At 41.4% G+C, this 14581-nt stretch overlaps 1 protein-coding gene across 7 annotated transcripts in view; it reads left to right on the top strand.

Moving 5' to 3' along the window:
• The first annotated feature begins 7832 nt into the window (after positions 1-7832).
• Positions 7833-14581, top strand: part of CTTNBP2 (cortactin binding protein 2) — an 84185-nt gene continuing 77436 nt past the window's right edge. For 3 of the 7 annotated variants that reach the window (XM_057412147.1, XM_057412146.1, XM_057412148.1), the window contains exon 1: positions 7836-8043. In XM_057412147.1, coding sequence (XP_057268130.1) covers positions 7975-8043 — 69 coding nt within the window. In that variant the 5' untranslated portion in view covers positions 7836-7974. Of the gene's footprint in view, positions 8044-8926; positions 9155-10373; positions 10453-14581 lie in introns of those variants that run through there. The other 4 variants (XR_008972504.1, XM_057412143.1, XM_057412144.1 and 1 more) reach the window with 4 other exon arrangements.

Below are 14581 nucleotides of genomic sequence, written 5' to 3'. Positions count from 1 at the left end.
TGTGACAGAGTTCATTTTTTTTAATAATCTACTGGATTTTTAGACAAACTATACATTAAACTTAAAAGAGGACTAGGACTGTGTAGTGTTTTTGTACAAATACTTCTGTATCTCAGTGGTGTATACAGTGGAGAGTAGAACAAATTTCACTGAAATGCAGGCTTTCTCAGGAGTGAAAGCATTCTTTTTTGATAGTGCCATTTTTTTTAAGTACCAGTTCATTTCCAGTGCAATCTCTTTATCCTGGCACAAGAACATCTAAATCTCATTTCATTAAAGGTATGTATTTACTCAGATGGTCATTTCAATAAGAGCAAGAGGCTGGAAACCGGTTTTCCAACATTTCCTTTCTCAACTACAGTTTCTGAACTGTTCCGTGAGCCTTTGCAAGTTACTGAGCTTTCTTTTATCTTTGTTTTTACATTGAAATAACTGCTGAAATATCTTCAGACCCAGAAAGATATTGTGGTGCTTAACTAGTATCTACTATGTTATTTGATAGTCCTTAAGGAAAATTTACCAAAATTGGGACATATTTAATTTTGTCATAAATAATGCAGAATTTATACAGTTTTAAGCTAACACATTCAGAATTATTTGAATAGAAAAGACACAGCAAAAATTATGGTTTTAAAGTAATCATTTTATTGTACAAACTGTGCAACATGTTTGCTAGGATCTGGAAGAGGTTAGATTAACTGATTGATAATCCAGTCCTGTGTTTCTATGAATCATATTTTGTAGCTGTTTTAAAATAACAAAGATCAAATATTATGTAAACATTCTTCATTCCAAATCCACTGACTTTCCTTTTTTCTGCCTTTGGCCAGCAGGAAGATTATTCAGTCTTTTGAGATGTTTTGTAAAGTCATTATATTCATACAGATTTCTGGCTGCAGCATATGTTCTGTAGAGCTTTGGTTTTATATTCACCCCCATCCTGAAATCTCAGAGGAAATTGTCAAGGCACAGAAGGCAGGAGAGCCCCCAGCATCCATTAAGAGTTGATGAAACTCGAGATACTAAGCACTCTTTCTGATTTTACAACACAGCTGGTCCATACTCATTTTTTTAATTTCATTCCCTCTTAATTCCCAGCAAATGACACATTGAGGACCAAAGTCCCATACAATCTAAATGACAGTGTAAACATCTCAATCTTGAGGAACACGCTGAGCAAAATTCTAATGAAAGATAATCTTACGGATATTCAGAATTTAAATGGCACACCAAAGCCAGAATCCCTAATCCCTGACTTAAAGACTTCAGTGCAGTTGTACACTGAAAGATGCTTGTGCTTGACAGAGAAGACCAGACAGGGTTATCTCCATACTGCTCTTTGCTTTTCATCTGTCTGTCTCATTTACATGCAAATAAGTGAGTTTTGCACATATACTGAATGCCACATAAATTACGATTTTGCCTTTTTTGCTTATGATTTTTTTTCTTGATTGAAACACTCATCAGCGCTTGTGTTCCCACAGACATCAACCACAGACTTACATGAGTTGCTGGTCTTTAGTTCAGATCGCTGTGAGTCTTGGCAATATCTTCACATTAGTTCATTTTACGGAACACACACTCTCAGATCTCTTGCTTTTCCACAGAATTATTTATAACTTTGAGAGTGTAAAAACTATGACATTGCAAAAGTTGAATTGCATCAGTAAGAAAGCGCATCACTTTCCTATAGGCAAGCAGATTTGTTCCTTTATTCTAGCAAATGTTTGTTTTCCAGGAGTGAGCACAATGTTTTCTGGGTTTCGTCAGCAGCAAAGGAGCTAATTCTCCTGGGCTGTGGTTCTACGGTGTCAGTGGTGGAGCTAACAACCTACTGAAGCTGTTTTATTTCATTAACAAGGGAATTTCTCCCTAGTGAAGCATTTTGATACAAACAACGTTTCATTACCAAGTCCCCATATAGAAGTTCAGTCCAAGTGCTAAGGTAGTTACCAACTTACCGAAACTGATACTTCTTGGCAATGAATTGATTAACCTCCCTCGAGATTTTAGTTCTACAATTACAGAGTAAAGGTCCTCTTGAAGCTGTTTTCTGTGCTGAATGTCCACATGAAATGCTCCAAGAGTTTGCTCTCAGAGCAATATCTGAGCTTTGGCAGAGAGAGCAGCCTTTACTGTGTGCACTATCACTTCAATTCCAGCCGAGTTTCTTCTGAGATGCAGAGGTCCATTTTGGCAGTGGTACAGCTTCATCCCTACAGGGGGGAATTTAGTGATCCAATTTTGCTCATAGGATGTCAGCAGCATAAGAAAATTTCAAAATGAACCTTTTGCATAATGAAAAGAGAGAAATGCCAAAACAGTGGGGATAGCAATCAATGGATTCTTTCCAAAATAAATTAAAAAAAAAAAAAGGGGGGGGGAAGCTAAAAAATATTTTGTAATAAAAATAAAGTGATTTAACAATCACTGCAAAAAATCAATTTCACGGTGTGGTGATTTGTGGGCAAGGAGTTAAATTCCAAAATGAGGAGTGTACTTCCCAGCATTGCAGATCACTACATAACTCCTGCCAGTGAAGGAACGTCTTCCACGTCTGGCAGTTGCAGCATGAATTCCTCTGCCTCCTGCCACTCGGCCAATATTATCACAGCAGCATGCGTTTCTCTTATGTCCAGAAAAAAAAAGAAAAAAAAAAAGAAAAAAAAAAGTGTTTTTTGCCTGGAACTGCTGATGCCTTTAAAAGTACATTAGTCATCATGCCAGCTCAGGGAAACTGGTTCTGAGAATTCTTGATTCCTGCACCTCCATTGCTTCAGTTAGCAATCTCTTGAGGATCAACTTCACATTCCTTACTGGCACCCATGAGAAGATGAGTGCCAGAGAAGAATAAGAGGACTTCTAGCTTTTCTGAATATTTTCATACATTTTCAGTCTGATAACTATCCTATACCTTTCCAGTATTTAAGAAGCTGTACCCTTTTTTTTTGCCTCGACAGCAAAAGAATTATCATTTTCTTCTTCGTAGGGAAACACTTGCAAAACAATCAAATATCCCAGTTTTCAGGCATTACAGCACAGACTTGAAATATATTAATACTCTAGTAAAAGCTTACGGATTTTAGTTCCAGAGAGATCAGTGTGATCATTTATTTTTGCATAACACAGACTGCAAGACTTTTCAAATTCATAGGCTGTACCCATTTTTAGTTTCTGGATCCCATTCTGGGTTCAGATTCCTAAAAGTTAGGCACAGCAAATGCTCAAATTTTAGATTCCAGCTGGAGCTAGCTTTCCCTCTTCATGTCTCACAATGAGGTCTCATTCAGAATCTTCCTGCTCAAGGTTAACTTTCTGAATTGTCGCCTGTAATTTTTAGACACTTCCAGAATGTTACACTATTGGCAGAATGATGTCATTCAAGGTGGAGCCTCAGTGATAGCAGTTTTCTCTTTCTATGTAAAAGACACTTAATGATCTTGAATTTTTTTCTTTAGTATGAGGTTTGCAGTAGGCTCTATCTAATACTTCCTTTTACATTTTAAACATTAAAACACAATTCATAAACATTCAAATAATCTTTCCTGAGATGTCAGAAATGCTGACAGAGAGAATAGTCTATTTTGATAGTGTTTTCCCTTCTTTTCATTCACTAGTGCCTTTCTAAGCAGATTATAGACAGTTTTCAACTTTCCAGTCAAGTGGATCAGATCACTAGCTTGTAGTAATATGCAGCACTTTTGAATTTATGGTCATAAATCAACAATTCCAACATTTTTTATTTATTAGCTATGCTCCTTGTGCATAGTCAATTAAAGCATCTCTTCTGTTGATGCTTACTGGAGATTCCATTTTGTTCTCAAGGCTTTGATTTTTACCTCCTTTTCACCTTCCTTTTTGATGTTAGTTTAACATTCTCAGGAACAGCCAACATGCCTTCTAGAATATTGATTTTTTTTTTCATTGAATTTCACCTGGACAGTGGTGTGCCATCTTTTAGAGAAAGCAAACTCTTATTCACAAAGCCCAAGCTAATGGTTCAGTTATCAGAACTCTCTGTACTGCTTATAGGTCTCCAAGACCAAAGATCCCTGAAGAGATAATCAGTGCAGTATTTGAATTATGTTGCTTGGCTTGACTAGATGAGTCCTACATGAGGGTGATGGCACAAATGTCTTAAGTCAGCACTGGGGTGACCTTTGAAAAGATTGTGATGATACAATGATTAATTACTTTTTCTCAGATATTCAATATTCTGTAAAAATTTATCTTGGGACTTCAGTGTCTCCTGCCTGATTTAAATTCAGATGCAGGCTTATTTTTTAGAAAAGGGTGAATAATATAACATTTTACATTTTTTTTATTTCATGAAAATGGTTACTAGCAAGGCAATAAAGCCTCAAAACACTGTATGATTTAGATATATAGCAGTGCGTTTCCCTGCCAATGTAAAGCCAAGGCATGCATTTTCTATCCTAGCAGTTGTGTGCTAATGGAGGGAATGACCACCATTCTGTTCAGCAGCTGCACTCTGTAAGGTGTGGACATTCCACCACTATGTGCCAGCTCTCTAATCATAGGAAAAAATATATTTAAAGCTTGGTTGTAAGGCCTGCTCCTAGGCTTGGCCTTCTTTTATGTCACTTGAGCCAAATAAAACTGGAACAGCAGAAGAAGAGTTAACTGCATTCAGTTTGCCAGCTTTGTGCTAGTAGTAAAACAGTGAACACCTTCCTCTAAGCACAGCAATTCTTTTGCCATACAGTAGTGATAAAATTATCTGTAAAAGCACAAGCAAGTTTTTCTCCTAGAAGAGCTGTGGCTTAGCCATGCACTAAAGTACAGTCATAGTAATGACAGTTCACTATGGGAGCAGTCACGACATCATGCTGTCCCTCTCCCTGAACTCATTTGTTACATGTGTAGATGCTGAGAGTTTAAAGACAGTTCTGAAAGAGTACGTCAGCAGCATAAACATAGTATCATAGAATCATAGTATCAAAGAATCATAGAATATCAAGTTGGAAGGGACCTCCAGGATCATTTGATGCAACCCTTCTAGACAAAGCATGACTTAATCTACATGTCCCAGCACCCTGTCCAGCTGAATCTTAAAAGTGTCGACTGCTGGGGCTGTCCACCACTTCCCTGGAGAGACTATTCCAATGGCTGACTGTTCTCATTGTGAAAATTTTTTCCACTTGTGTCCAGTTGGAATATCCCCAGGACTAATGTGTGCCCATTCCGCCTTTTCCATGTGACTCCTTGTACAAAGGGAGTTTACATAGCTTCCATAGCCACCCTTTCAATACTGGAACAAACCAGATAATAAGTAAGACCTTTTCCAGTGATGTAATACTAACAATCAGGGAAAAAACATTTCCTAATTTTAAGATTAAGATTTAAGATACCAAGTCCAAAAGTGTTCTTCATGCAGCAAAAACTCAGAGACGTAGGGCCTACCACTATCCCTGACAATGTAGCCATGATTGCTATGCAGCATGACAATCCTCCCCCAGTAGGAACTGGTAATGTCTAATACAAATTTTAGTGATCTCACAGCAACAGTGAGTCTCATTGCTGTCATTAGTGAGTGAAGAAACACAAACGTGCGGTATAGGCTCATAGAATTACACAAATCAATAATATTTTCAAACTGTTGTGACTATTCATTTAATGGAATAAGGAAGAAATATAGATCATTCTTGCTTCAAAAGCATGCCTGTCATCCTTTTGACCACAACAGCAGGTCAAACTGCTTCCAGCACTTGGATATTACTTGTCTGGGAGCAGGCTTTTAACTGAAGTGCTGCTGGTCCATCTATCCTATTAATTTTTTGCTGGCTGAGATCTGAGCACCCCCATCTCTCTCAGAAATCATACTAGATTTATCTTTAGATGAGGAAAGACAGATCAGTTCTCAAGTCTGAGACGTAAAGCTGTGACTAATCTAATATTAATTGTTATGTTGATAAATGTACGTTTGGTAATTGATAAAATATCAGCTAAACCAGAGTTTATGATCTCAGCAGAGCAAGAGATAAATGGTGCAGCCCTTGCTACACCATTGGTGTGATGTGGATGGAATTTAAAAAACAGTACTTACACAGTATGTTGTGCGCATGCTTTGTGACAACTCAGTTAGAAAGTCACATAAGTAACTGTGATGGTCAGCAGATGATTCTAACTCAACAGAGAAATACTGGCGATGATAATGTTAGATAGGATTCAATAAGAGAAAATACATTTTCTAACCAGGTTAAGAACTTCAGTGTTTAAAACCATTTTGGAGAAGATTAAATAACCATTTTGGAGTAGATTAAATACCAATTAGAAACCCATAGGAAACAAAAGACTTTTCCATGAGTTTTCCGGTGGCAAGGCACAAGGTACCCGTCAACATTTATATGAATTATTATGAGTAATATATGGTACTTGGCTGTCATTAAAGTAAGCAAGCAACAGTATAACCTAAAACCAATTAAGTGGTATTAGGATACTGGGAATTGAGAAAAACAAGTTGATTTAAGCTCTGTGTCATCAATGGAGTTGCTCAGCTTCAGCAGTAGAAAGGATGCAAGCACTCATTACAGTTATAAAAAGTGTAAGGCTTGAGTAGGAGGTGAGCTAGATGATTTTTAAGGAAAAACAATCCCTAAACTCAGAAAGCATCTGTTTGACTGGATTTTATGTGCCCTGTAATGGATCATGTGCACTGCCTTCTGCTCGCTTTGTTCAGCGTGCATTTGTGTTACAGTTGGAGTTTATTCTACTAATCGCTCTTCAGTTCCCCTTCCAGTAATGCAAAGGGGAAAAAGTTCATGCATGTTTTCACTCACATCCTTAGGTACCGCGTGCTTAGAAGAACATTTGCTGTCTTTGATCTAGGGAAGGTATTGGCCCATTTCTGTCCGGTTGCGGTGCCAAGGGAGTTCAGCACAAACCTAGACCTGACACAGCCCTGTGAAACGAGACTGGCAAGGCTCAGATGAGCCTGCCCTTGGTGCAAGTTTTATGTGGCTGCAGAGTAAACAGTGTTGCAAATTCAGCTTATGATGGATGTAAGTCGGCTCCAGAGAAGGGTACACTTAGATTTGGTTTCAGTGTATAGCTCACCGGGTAGGCTCCCACTGTGGAGGGGAAGCAGTGGGGCCTTCAGGAACATACCCTGGAGGCAGGAAGCATGGCGCAGATGGAGTTCTCCAAGGGAAACATTCAGCCTGTGTAGTGGCAGCTTTAGCTCAGCAGCCCAAACCCTCCTCTGGACTTAGAACAGGCTTTCGCTTCAGTACCAGCTTGGAAGGGCAAACGGCAGCCCCAGGCCGGAGTGGGCTGCCGGGCTGCAGCATGCTGAAGCACTGGGCCTGGAAAAAGGTCTGTCCTTACACAGGCTCTGAAGTGTCCTTGCCTTGAAAATAAGTCAGTTAAGCACGGACTGGCGGCAGAAATGTCCTCCCCCAGCCCCTCTACGGGTGTCGGGAAGGACGAGGTGACTGTCAGCATCCCTTTGGAAGGAACGAGATAAATAGATGCCTATCCTTCAACGGCTTCAGCTGGTTTAAACATCTCACCGATCAGGTGAGCCAAGCCCACTATAAAAGCCCTTTATTTTTTTATCGCCCCATCCATAACCCTTTCTTTCATTCTCCTGCTTCCAAGCTCGGGAGGAGAGCAGTGCCCGCGTGAAGGCGCACCCCTCAGCCATCACGGCACGCCGGCAGCCCCCGGCAGGGTCCCGCTCTCCTCCTTCGCCTGGCTCCGAGCCGCCTTATGGCGGACGGGGAGGGGATGAATGGGGAAATCCGAACACCCGCCGGCGGGAGTCGCTCGCCTCAGCCAGCGCTGGGGGCGGCTCGGCTGCGGCAGCCCCGCCTGCGCGGCACCGGAGGAGTTAAGCGCCCCCGCTGCCGGCGGCCTCGCTGCCGGCGGGGAGGGGGTTAAGCGCCTGGCAGCGGCGGCTGCCGCCACTCGGCTCCGCGCCGCTCTCCGCGCCGGAGCCGTTACAGCGGGAAGATGGCGACGGAGGGCGCGAGCAGCGAGCCGAGCTCTGGCGGGCAGGAGGACTCGGCGGCCACGGCAGCGGTAACAGGCTTGCCGGGAGGGGAGGGGGTTGACCCGGCCGAGGCGAGGATAGCTGCCTGTGGGGATGAGATGAAGCGGCGCCTGGAGACCTGCCTTTCCCGCTCCGAACCTCCGCCCTCCTTCTCCCCCGGGGCGGGACGGGACTCGGCTGTGGCGGGACCGGCATCCGAGCCCCATCCCGCCCCGAGGATGAAGAGAGAGGGACGTGGGGTCTACCTCCCTCTGGCCTCCTTATTACCCTCATCTGGGGGCGGCGGGTTCTCTCCCCATTGTTCCTTCCCGCTGCCCCGGCGTGCGCCGCCTGGGAGGGGGCACGGAGCGGGGTCTGCTTCCCGGTCTCGCCTCCCTCACGCCCACCCGCCTTTTCCCGCTGCTTGCCGCGGCGAGGGTGGCTGAGCCCGGTCTTTGCGGGCGGGCTGAGGTGGTGACAGCGGTCGCGGCGGTGGGACCTGTCAGACCCCAGCCGGGGGGAAATGTTGATCTTCAACCTTTTGCTGGGCCCGCGAGGAGCTTGTTCTTTCCTTCCTTTCCCCCTTGTGGCGTTCTGGGCGCTGGGGCAGCGTCTTTTCCCCTGCTGTCCCCGCCCAGACCGCCGGTGTGTGGAGACCTACGGTGTGTGGAGACCTACGGGCGGGTTCTAGCTCCCCGCTTAAAATAGATGAAAAAGCCGAGCAGAATCCGCGCTCCCTGCGTGTTTGCCCGACGGGTGGGTGAGGTGCCTGCGGAGGTGGAGGGATTGCGGTGTGGTGTTAGCCGTTCAAACGGTGTCGGGCGGCGGCTGCCCTTGACCGAGGCGGGCAGCAGAGTCAACCCCCTCGGGCCGCCCGCACCGGTGGCGGGCCCCCAGCTCCTCACCCCAGCTGTGGCAGAGCCCTAGGATCCGCAGCCCCCCCCTAATCACAGGCGCGGAGCGATCAGACCCACCCGGGCACCGATAGGGGCGAAGTAGCCCGTATCAGTCGCCTGATTGGCAGCCGTCGTGAGAGTGCTGCGAGTGCTCGACGTGCAAAGTTTAGGGCAGTAAAACTACAGTGGTATACGTCTTGCTTGGCATCGTTTCTGGAGGTGATGGCCCCGGAAGGAAGGAGATACTAGTATCTATGAAATTGAGGTTATTGCTGGCCTTTTTTCTTATTATTTTATTTTCTTTCAAACAGGCATTAATTCTTATGTGAAACCCTGTTCCAGCTGTGAACTTACAACTTCTGCAGTGTTGTGGAAATTGAGTTGTACTTAAATAAGTAAACCTCATTCAGTGAATATTTATAACATCACTGTCTTTTAAAACAATGACATAACCATAATAAAAATAAATATGATTCATAAAAAGACTAATACTTTAGAGCCATAATTTTGAGTAAGATATATTTATGCTAAATTCTTTAGTATACTCACATTATTACTTCCTTAGGTTTCAGATTGAAAAATGCAAACAAGTAGCTCATAATCAAGTAGCACACCAATATTGTCCTGTTAGGCAGTGCAGCCTAAGCCACACATGCAATTTATTGTTCTCACAGTGGAAGGTAGGAGTGATAGCTCCACACTGCTTTTAAATATGTTTTTAAAACTGAAGAGGTGCTAGGAAATAACCTGTGTGTTGCTCCCTAACAAAAGTAATGGCTTAAGCGATAATGAGGTATTTATTAAGCTATTAGTTTAATTTGCCTTCAGTCATTAAATATTTAATATTCCTTTTAACCTTTTTTTCCTTGCCATTACAAATGTTGTATTGTTGATTTCATTTTATCTCTTATACAGGAAAGTAAAAAGAACTACTCTATATAATGAAAAGATTTAAAAAATGTAATTATACAATACTGCAATATTCCTTTTGAAGGGTTAGTATGAAAAGCTTATTTTCTGTCTTTAATCTCAAGATACAGAATTACAAATTGAATCATCATGCTTACTTTTAAGATGATAATAAGCATCCAGGTGACTGTCTTGTAAGTCATGCTAAACTGCAGATTAGAACACAATACTGGTTTTGGTACAGTTTCAGGTTTTTTTTCTTTTTTCTTTTTCCTTCAGTTCTCAGAATTCTGATTGCAGAAATGGTGCAGTAAAAACCTGCAAGAACAGTGTTTGTAATAGTAATATTTTAGTGTGCAGATTTCATGGCATAAGCAGGACATGTGTAACACAGGATGGTACAGTAGGGTTTCTTGATACTGAATGCTGTTATTACATCTTGGTACACTCAGTAAAAAAAAAATTAAAAAAAACTTTTTTTTTTTTTCCCCTGCTTTTAGAAGCACTGTAGAAAAGTTCCTCCCTCCGTCCTTTTTTTACATTCACCAGGGAATTTGACCGAAAAAGCCTGGACTGTTCTGTAGTCTGTTACATTTAGAAGCAGAGCTGATAATCTTGTCATTCTGAGTTTGCTTAGATGAAGCACAGCATTTGGTAAGCCCACCACTTCTTTCCAACAAAATCCTGGTATTTTTATCATGGTAAGGATGACAAGGGAAAATGGCAGGGGAGTGGTTCTGGTCCTTTTTCATACCTGCACAGCTTGATTGCACTGAAGCAGTGAAATTGTGTTGATGCAATTTGGACTAGTATTGAGAGAAAACATATGTGTGTATTTTAAAATGTCTTTGAATGACTTCCATCTGCATAATGTCTATCAATAATGATTATATAATAGCAAGAAATAATCCAATTTGACAGTCTTTTTGCTGAAACGTTGAACATCAGTCTGCTGCACGTAGAGGGCTAGCTTGTCACACAGCTTCATTGTAGTTTTAACAAAGCCTATGAAAAGCCTGTTTTTGCTATTGAAATAGCAAACGTGAAGTTTGCTAAAATGATTCAGTAAAATTTCTGGGTTTGGTTTTGCTTGACCAGTGATCAAAAGCATAAACATTGTTTTTCTCTGAAAGAGAGTACCTTCTGCTGTCTGTAAAGCTGTACATCTAGGGGATACTGGTAGAGTGAAAACTTGACTCCTGTAGAGTAGGGATTTTGCTACTTCATCAGTTAAAATTTTGTTAAGAATAATATGTGCATACCCAAAAGGATCAGTCTGGGTTGGTGTGGGTAACATAACCGTACCAAAAAGTTGCACTACAGAGAAAACTGTCAATATTAAAAAAAATAAAAAGATAAATGGAGAGAAATTCCATGACATTTTGTGGTGACATTGTGTAGATTTTATGCTCAGCTCAGTATATCCGCTATCTATCGATCTGCAGGAATGTTTATAGCAGAACTGCCATTCTGGTCAATATTGTGAAATGTTAAATAATGGTTTGGTCAAATCAATTATGCAGGCTGATTTAGATCAGTTGGTTTTCCAACTGATTCCAATAGATTCTTTCCTGAAAAATATTGCAAGTAGCAAAATGAGACACAACCCTTAAAGAGCAAACACTATGTCTCTTATTAGGGATTATATCCTGGAAAATGGTCACTTGCAAAACTTGGGTTAACTACCACTGTCCTCGTCTGAGTACAAGTTCTCAGTGTAGCATTATTATTCAGAGAAGTTATTTTCATCTAGTCAGATTTGCAATGCTGATGTGATGTTTCAACATGTAGGTGAGATGCAGAGCACAGTTCTGTCCAGTTTAGTCCCGTTGCTCCTCTGTGATGAGAGATAGGTTTTGATCTCTTGATCCATCTGGCAGTGATACACTTCAGACCTCTCTTCTGCTTCCTTTCCCCCTAGTTCAGACTACAGCATTGCCTTTTCTGTGCCTTCTACTTCACATCCTGCAGCATGGCCTCTCTGTTGTGAAGGTTTCGGGGGATAAGAGTAAGCCACTGAACATAGTCCACTTTGTAAATGTCCCTTTCTCTTCCACATGGGGACTTGTTCACAATGTCTGACAATAAAAAGTGAAGTGCAGAGAAGCAATGCTATGAGCCGGATGTATGGAAGTATATGGAGGTGCAAATCCTTAGGAGGCAGTACGTCCTGTTTTTTTCCAACCTGCTGTGACTTTATTTGTATAAGCATCGCTTTGGCCTCAGAGATGATATGACAGGATAGGAACAGAGATGGACATTGGGATGGGAACAACAGAGCTTGGGAAGACAACAGTTTGAGGCTTGTCACCCAAGACAGGGATCAGTTGATTGACAATTCCTGTGTAATCCTTGAATATGTAAGCAGGAAGGTGTCAAGTAGGCTTAGGAAAGAGGTACTGCCTCTATGGTATGTGAACTAATGCTTTCTTGGGCATTGATTTTTGGTTCTATTGTAGGACCGAGTAAGGTGTAAAAGATAGCTTCTGGAAAACTTCTAAAGATAGCTTCGAAAGTGTGTACCTGTACCTGGATCTAATAATGTACTGTTTGCCTTGGAAGTGACTTATCTGAGAGTGACTTTCTGAATAGACATTACCTGTTAGGTGTTTAAACTTGGTTATTGAAGGGTTGTGGGCCTAGATCCATACAGAGGACTTAGTTACCTAACTTGCACTGAAATAAAAAAATTACTAAGTACCTTTGTGGTTGTTAATAGATTGCAAGCATGTTTTAACAGCTGTGACAGTATCTGGGTGTATGTAAAGGTCAGTATCTTACTAATTTTGGAGGGGTTGGGGGCTGTGTTTTCTTATTTCCAAAATGAATATTTCAGTTTTGAGGTATATTTATGGTTAATGTGGAAGCTGTTAAAATTTTTGCAGTTAGCTCAAGCCAAAAAAAACCCCCACAGCAACTAAACAAAACCTCCCCCATACCTTTTAAAGAAAACCATTGAAAAACCCAGAAAGCAATGGAGCTGTGCTTGAAAAAAAGGATGTCAGAAAAAGCAGGTAACTTCATGTGATGAACAATCCAATAAAAGTCATCGAGCTAATGGATGGGCATAATTAAATGTATGTACAGTCCCCTCATGATCCCTCGGATATGACTGTATGAAATTTATGTAAGTCTTGGATATTAACATCAGATGATAACTCTCTTCAGCAAGAAACTTGGCCTTAGGTGACATACGAGTTCCACAGCATTGCTTTTTGCTTGAAAGATTTTTCTGTGCCTTCGTATTTGTTCTTGTTGCCAAAACATTCCTGTAGGTCACATCTTCTTAAGTACATCTTGGGTAGGGTGGGAAATGGACATGTGTTTTTGCATTAGATAATTTCTGGAAAAGCATGGCTTTAACAGGTGCTTACCCTGGTTTCAGGCTAAAGAACAAACCTTCCACAGCCAAAGCAATAAATTGTGGGTTTCCATGAAGTATTCACAAATACTGTATGGATGTTATAACTACTTCTTTTAACACTTTTTCCATTTTCAGAGTGTTCTTTATTAGAAAAGGGTTAGGATTTATTTGACCACATACCCATGTTTATGTTGACCTAGGTCTTGAAACCTCCTTTTATAGTTGGTGGAGTGAAGCAAGTGGTTAGAAGGAATAAAGTCTTTCTACGAACGGGTTTCTGAGCTTCTCTGTTTTTGAGTGAAGTGATTTAGGCAGCTGACTCTTGGAGGTATGGGTGGGGTTCAAGGCACTTGTCTGCATGTATGCACAGTGTTTAATATCCTATTACTTTCAGGGAAGCCGTGACTAAATAGTTCTAGTGGCTGGTTAGCTGAATAGTTGACTTTTGACTAGGCTGATCTGTTGGAAATAAAGGGACATTAGGTACCTTGCTTACATAGCTCACACCTACCTTTAGGTGTCTTAGTCCTGTCTTGAGGGCTTCCTTTACTGGTTGTATATCCCTGCTGGACTCCTGCTACCCGTCCAGATGGCATGGATGATTCTCCTAAATCCTCTGCCATATCTTCCTATCCCCAAAAGATATCTCTGATCCCTTAGACATTTTAAATCACACTAGATACTTATATGTAGTAGGCAACTACTAATAGAATTAGGCAACTAAATAGAATTAATCAAAACAGATCTTTTATATTTTGTCAGATGAGTTGTATCTGGGGGATATATTCAGTGTTGTAAAACATGAATCAGGGTTATGTTTCCTTGGTGTAGTTTTTCCATAGATGTGACAGATATGAGGCCTCATGATGTTAAAAGTTTACTTTGTATAGCCTAATAAGTAGTAGCAAACATTTTGTTTTTAGAATCTCATCTTGGAAGTCTGCTTTGTGAATCCTCAAGAGGATTGTTGTATTTAATGGAACTCAATATAGAATATGCAACAAATGTAGATATGTACCTTTCCCTTCCCTGAAAGGGCTTTTTTTTACAGCTTTTCCGTATGTATTTCCTATACACCATTTTTATATTCCTTTCCCCATCCCTGTCTTTTGACTTCAGCCCTCAATTATGCTCCACAGATTATTTTTCCCAGTTCCTGGGTTTCCAGCTCCATCTGTAAAAAGGCTGTGTAGCTGCTTTCTGAGGAGGAAGGCAGTTGTTTTCCATGGTCTTTAAGGTTAATCTGCAGCTAAGATGCTTTTGCTTCTGTTCTGCTTAGGAAATATATGAAGCTGTGTCTTTTATACTTTACCTATTCAGACTTCTGCTGAAGACAGCAGAGTTTGTAACAGCTGCTGTGATAGCACAATGAACAGCGCTTTTAGTTCATGAAGTTGCCAGTACTGCCAGTACTATACC

The sequence above is a fragment of the Pezoporus wallicus genome, unplaced genomic scaffold (genome assembly GCF_028554395.1).
Source record: "Pezoporus wallicus isolate ANWC-B61680 ecotype Strahan unplaced genomic scaffold, APGP_CSIRO_Pwel_v1 contig_3858, whole genome shotgun sequence".
Classification (NCBI taxonomy): Eukaryota; Metazoa; Chordata; class Aves; order Psittaciformes; family Psittacidae; genus Pezoporus; species Pezoporus wallicus.
The sequence above is the reverse complement of the archived record's forward strand: the minus strand, read 5'-3'. Positions and strand labels throughout refer to the sequence as shown.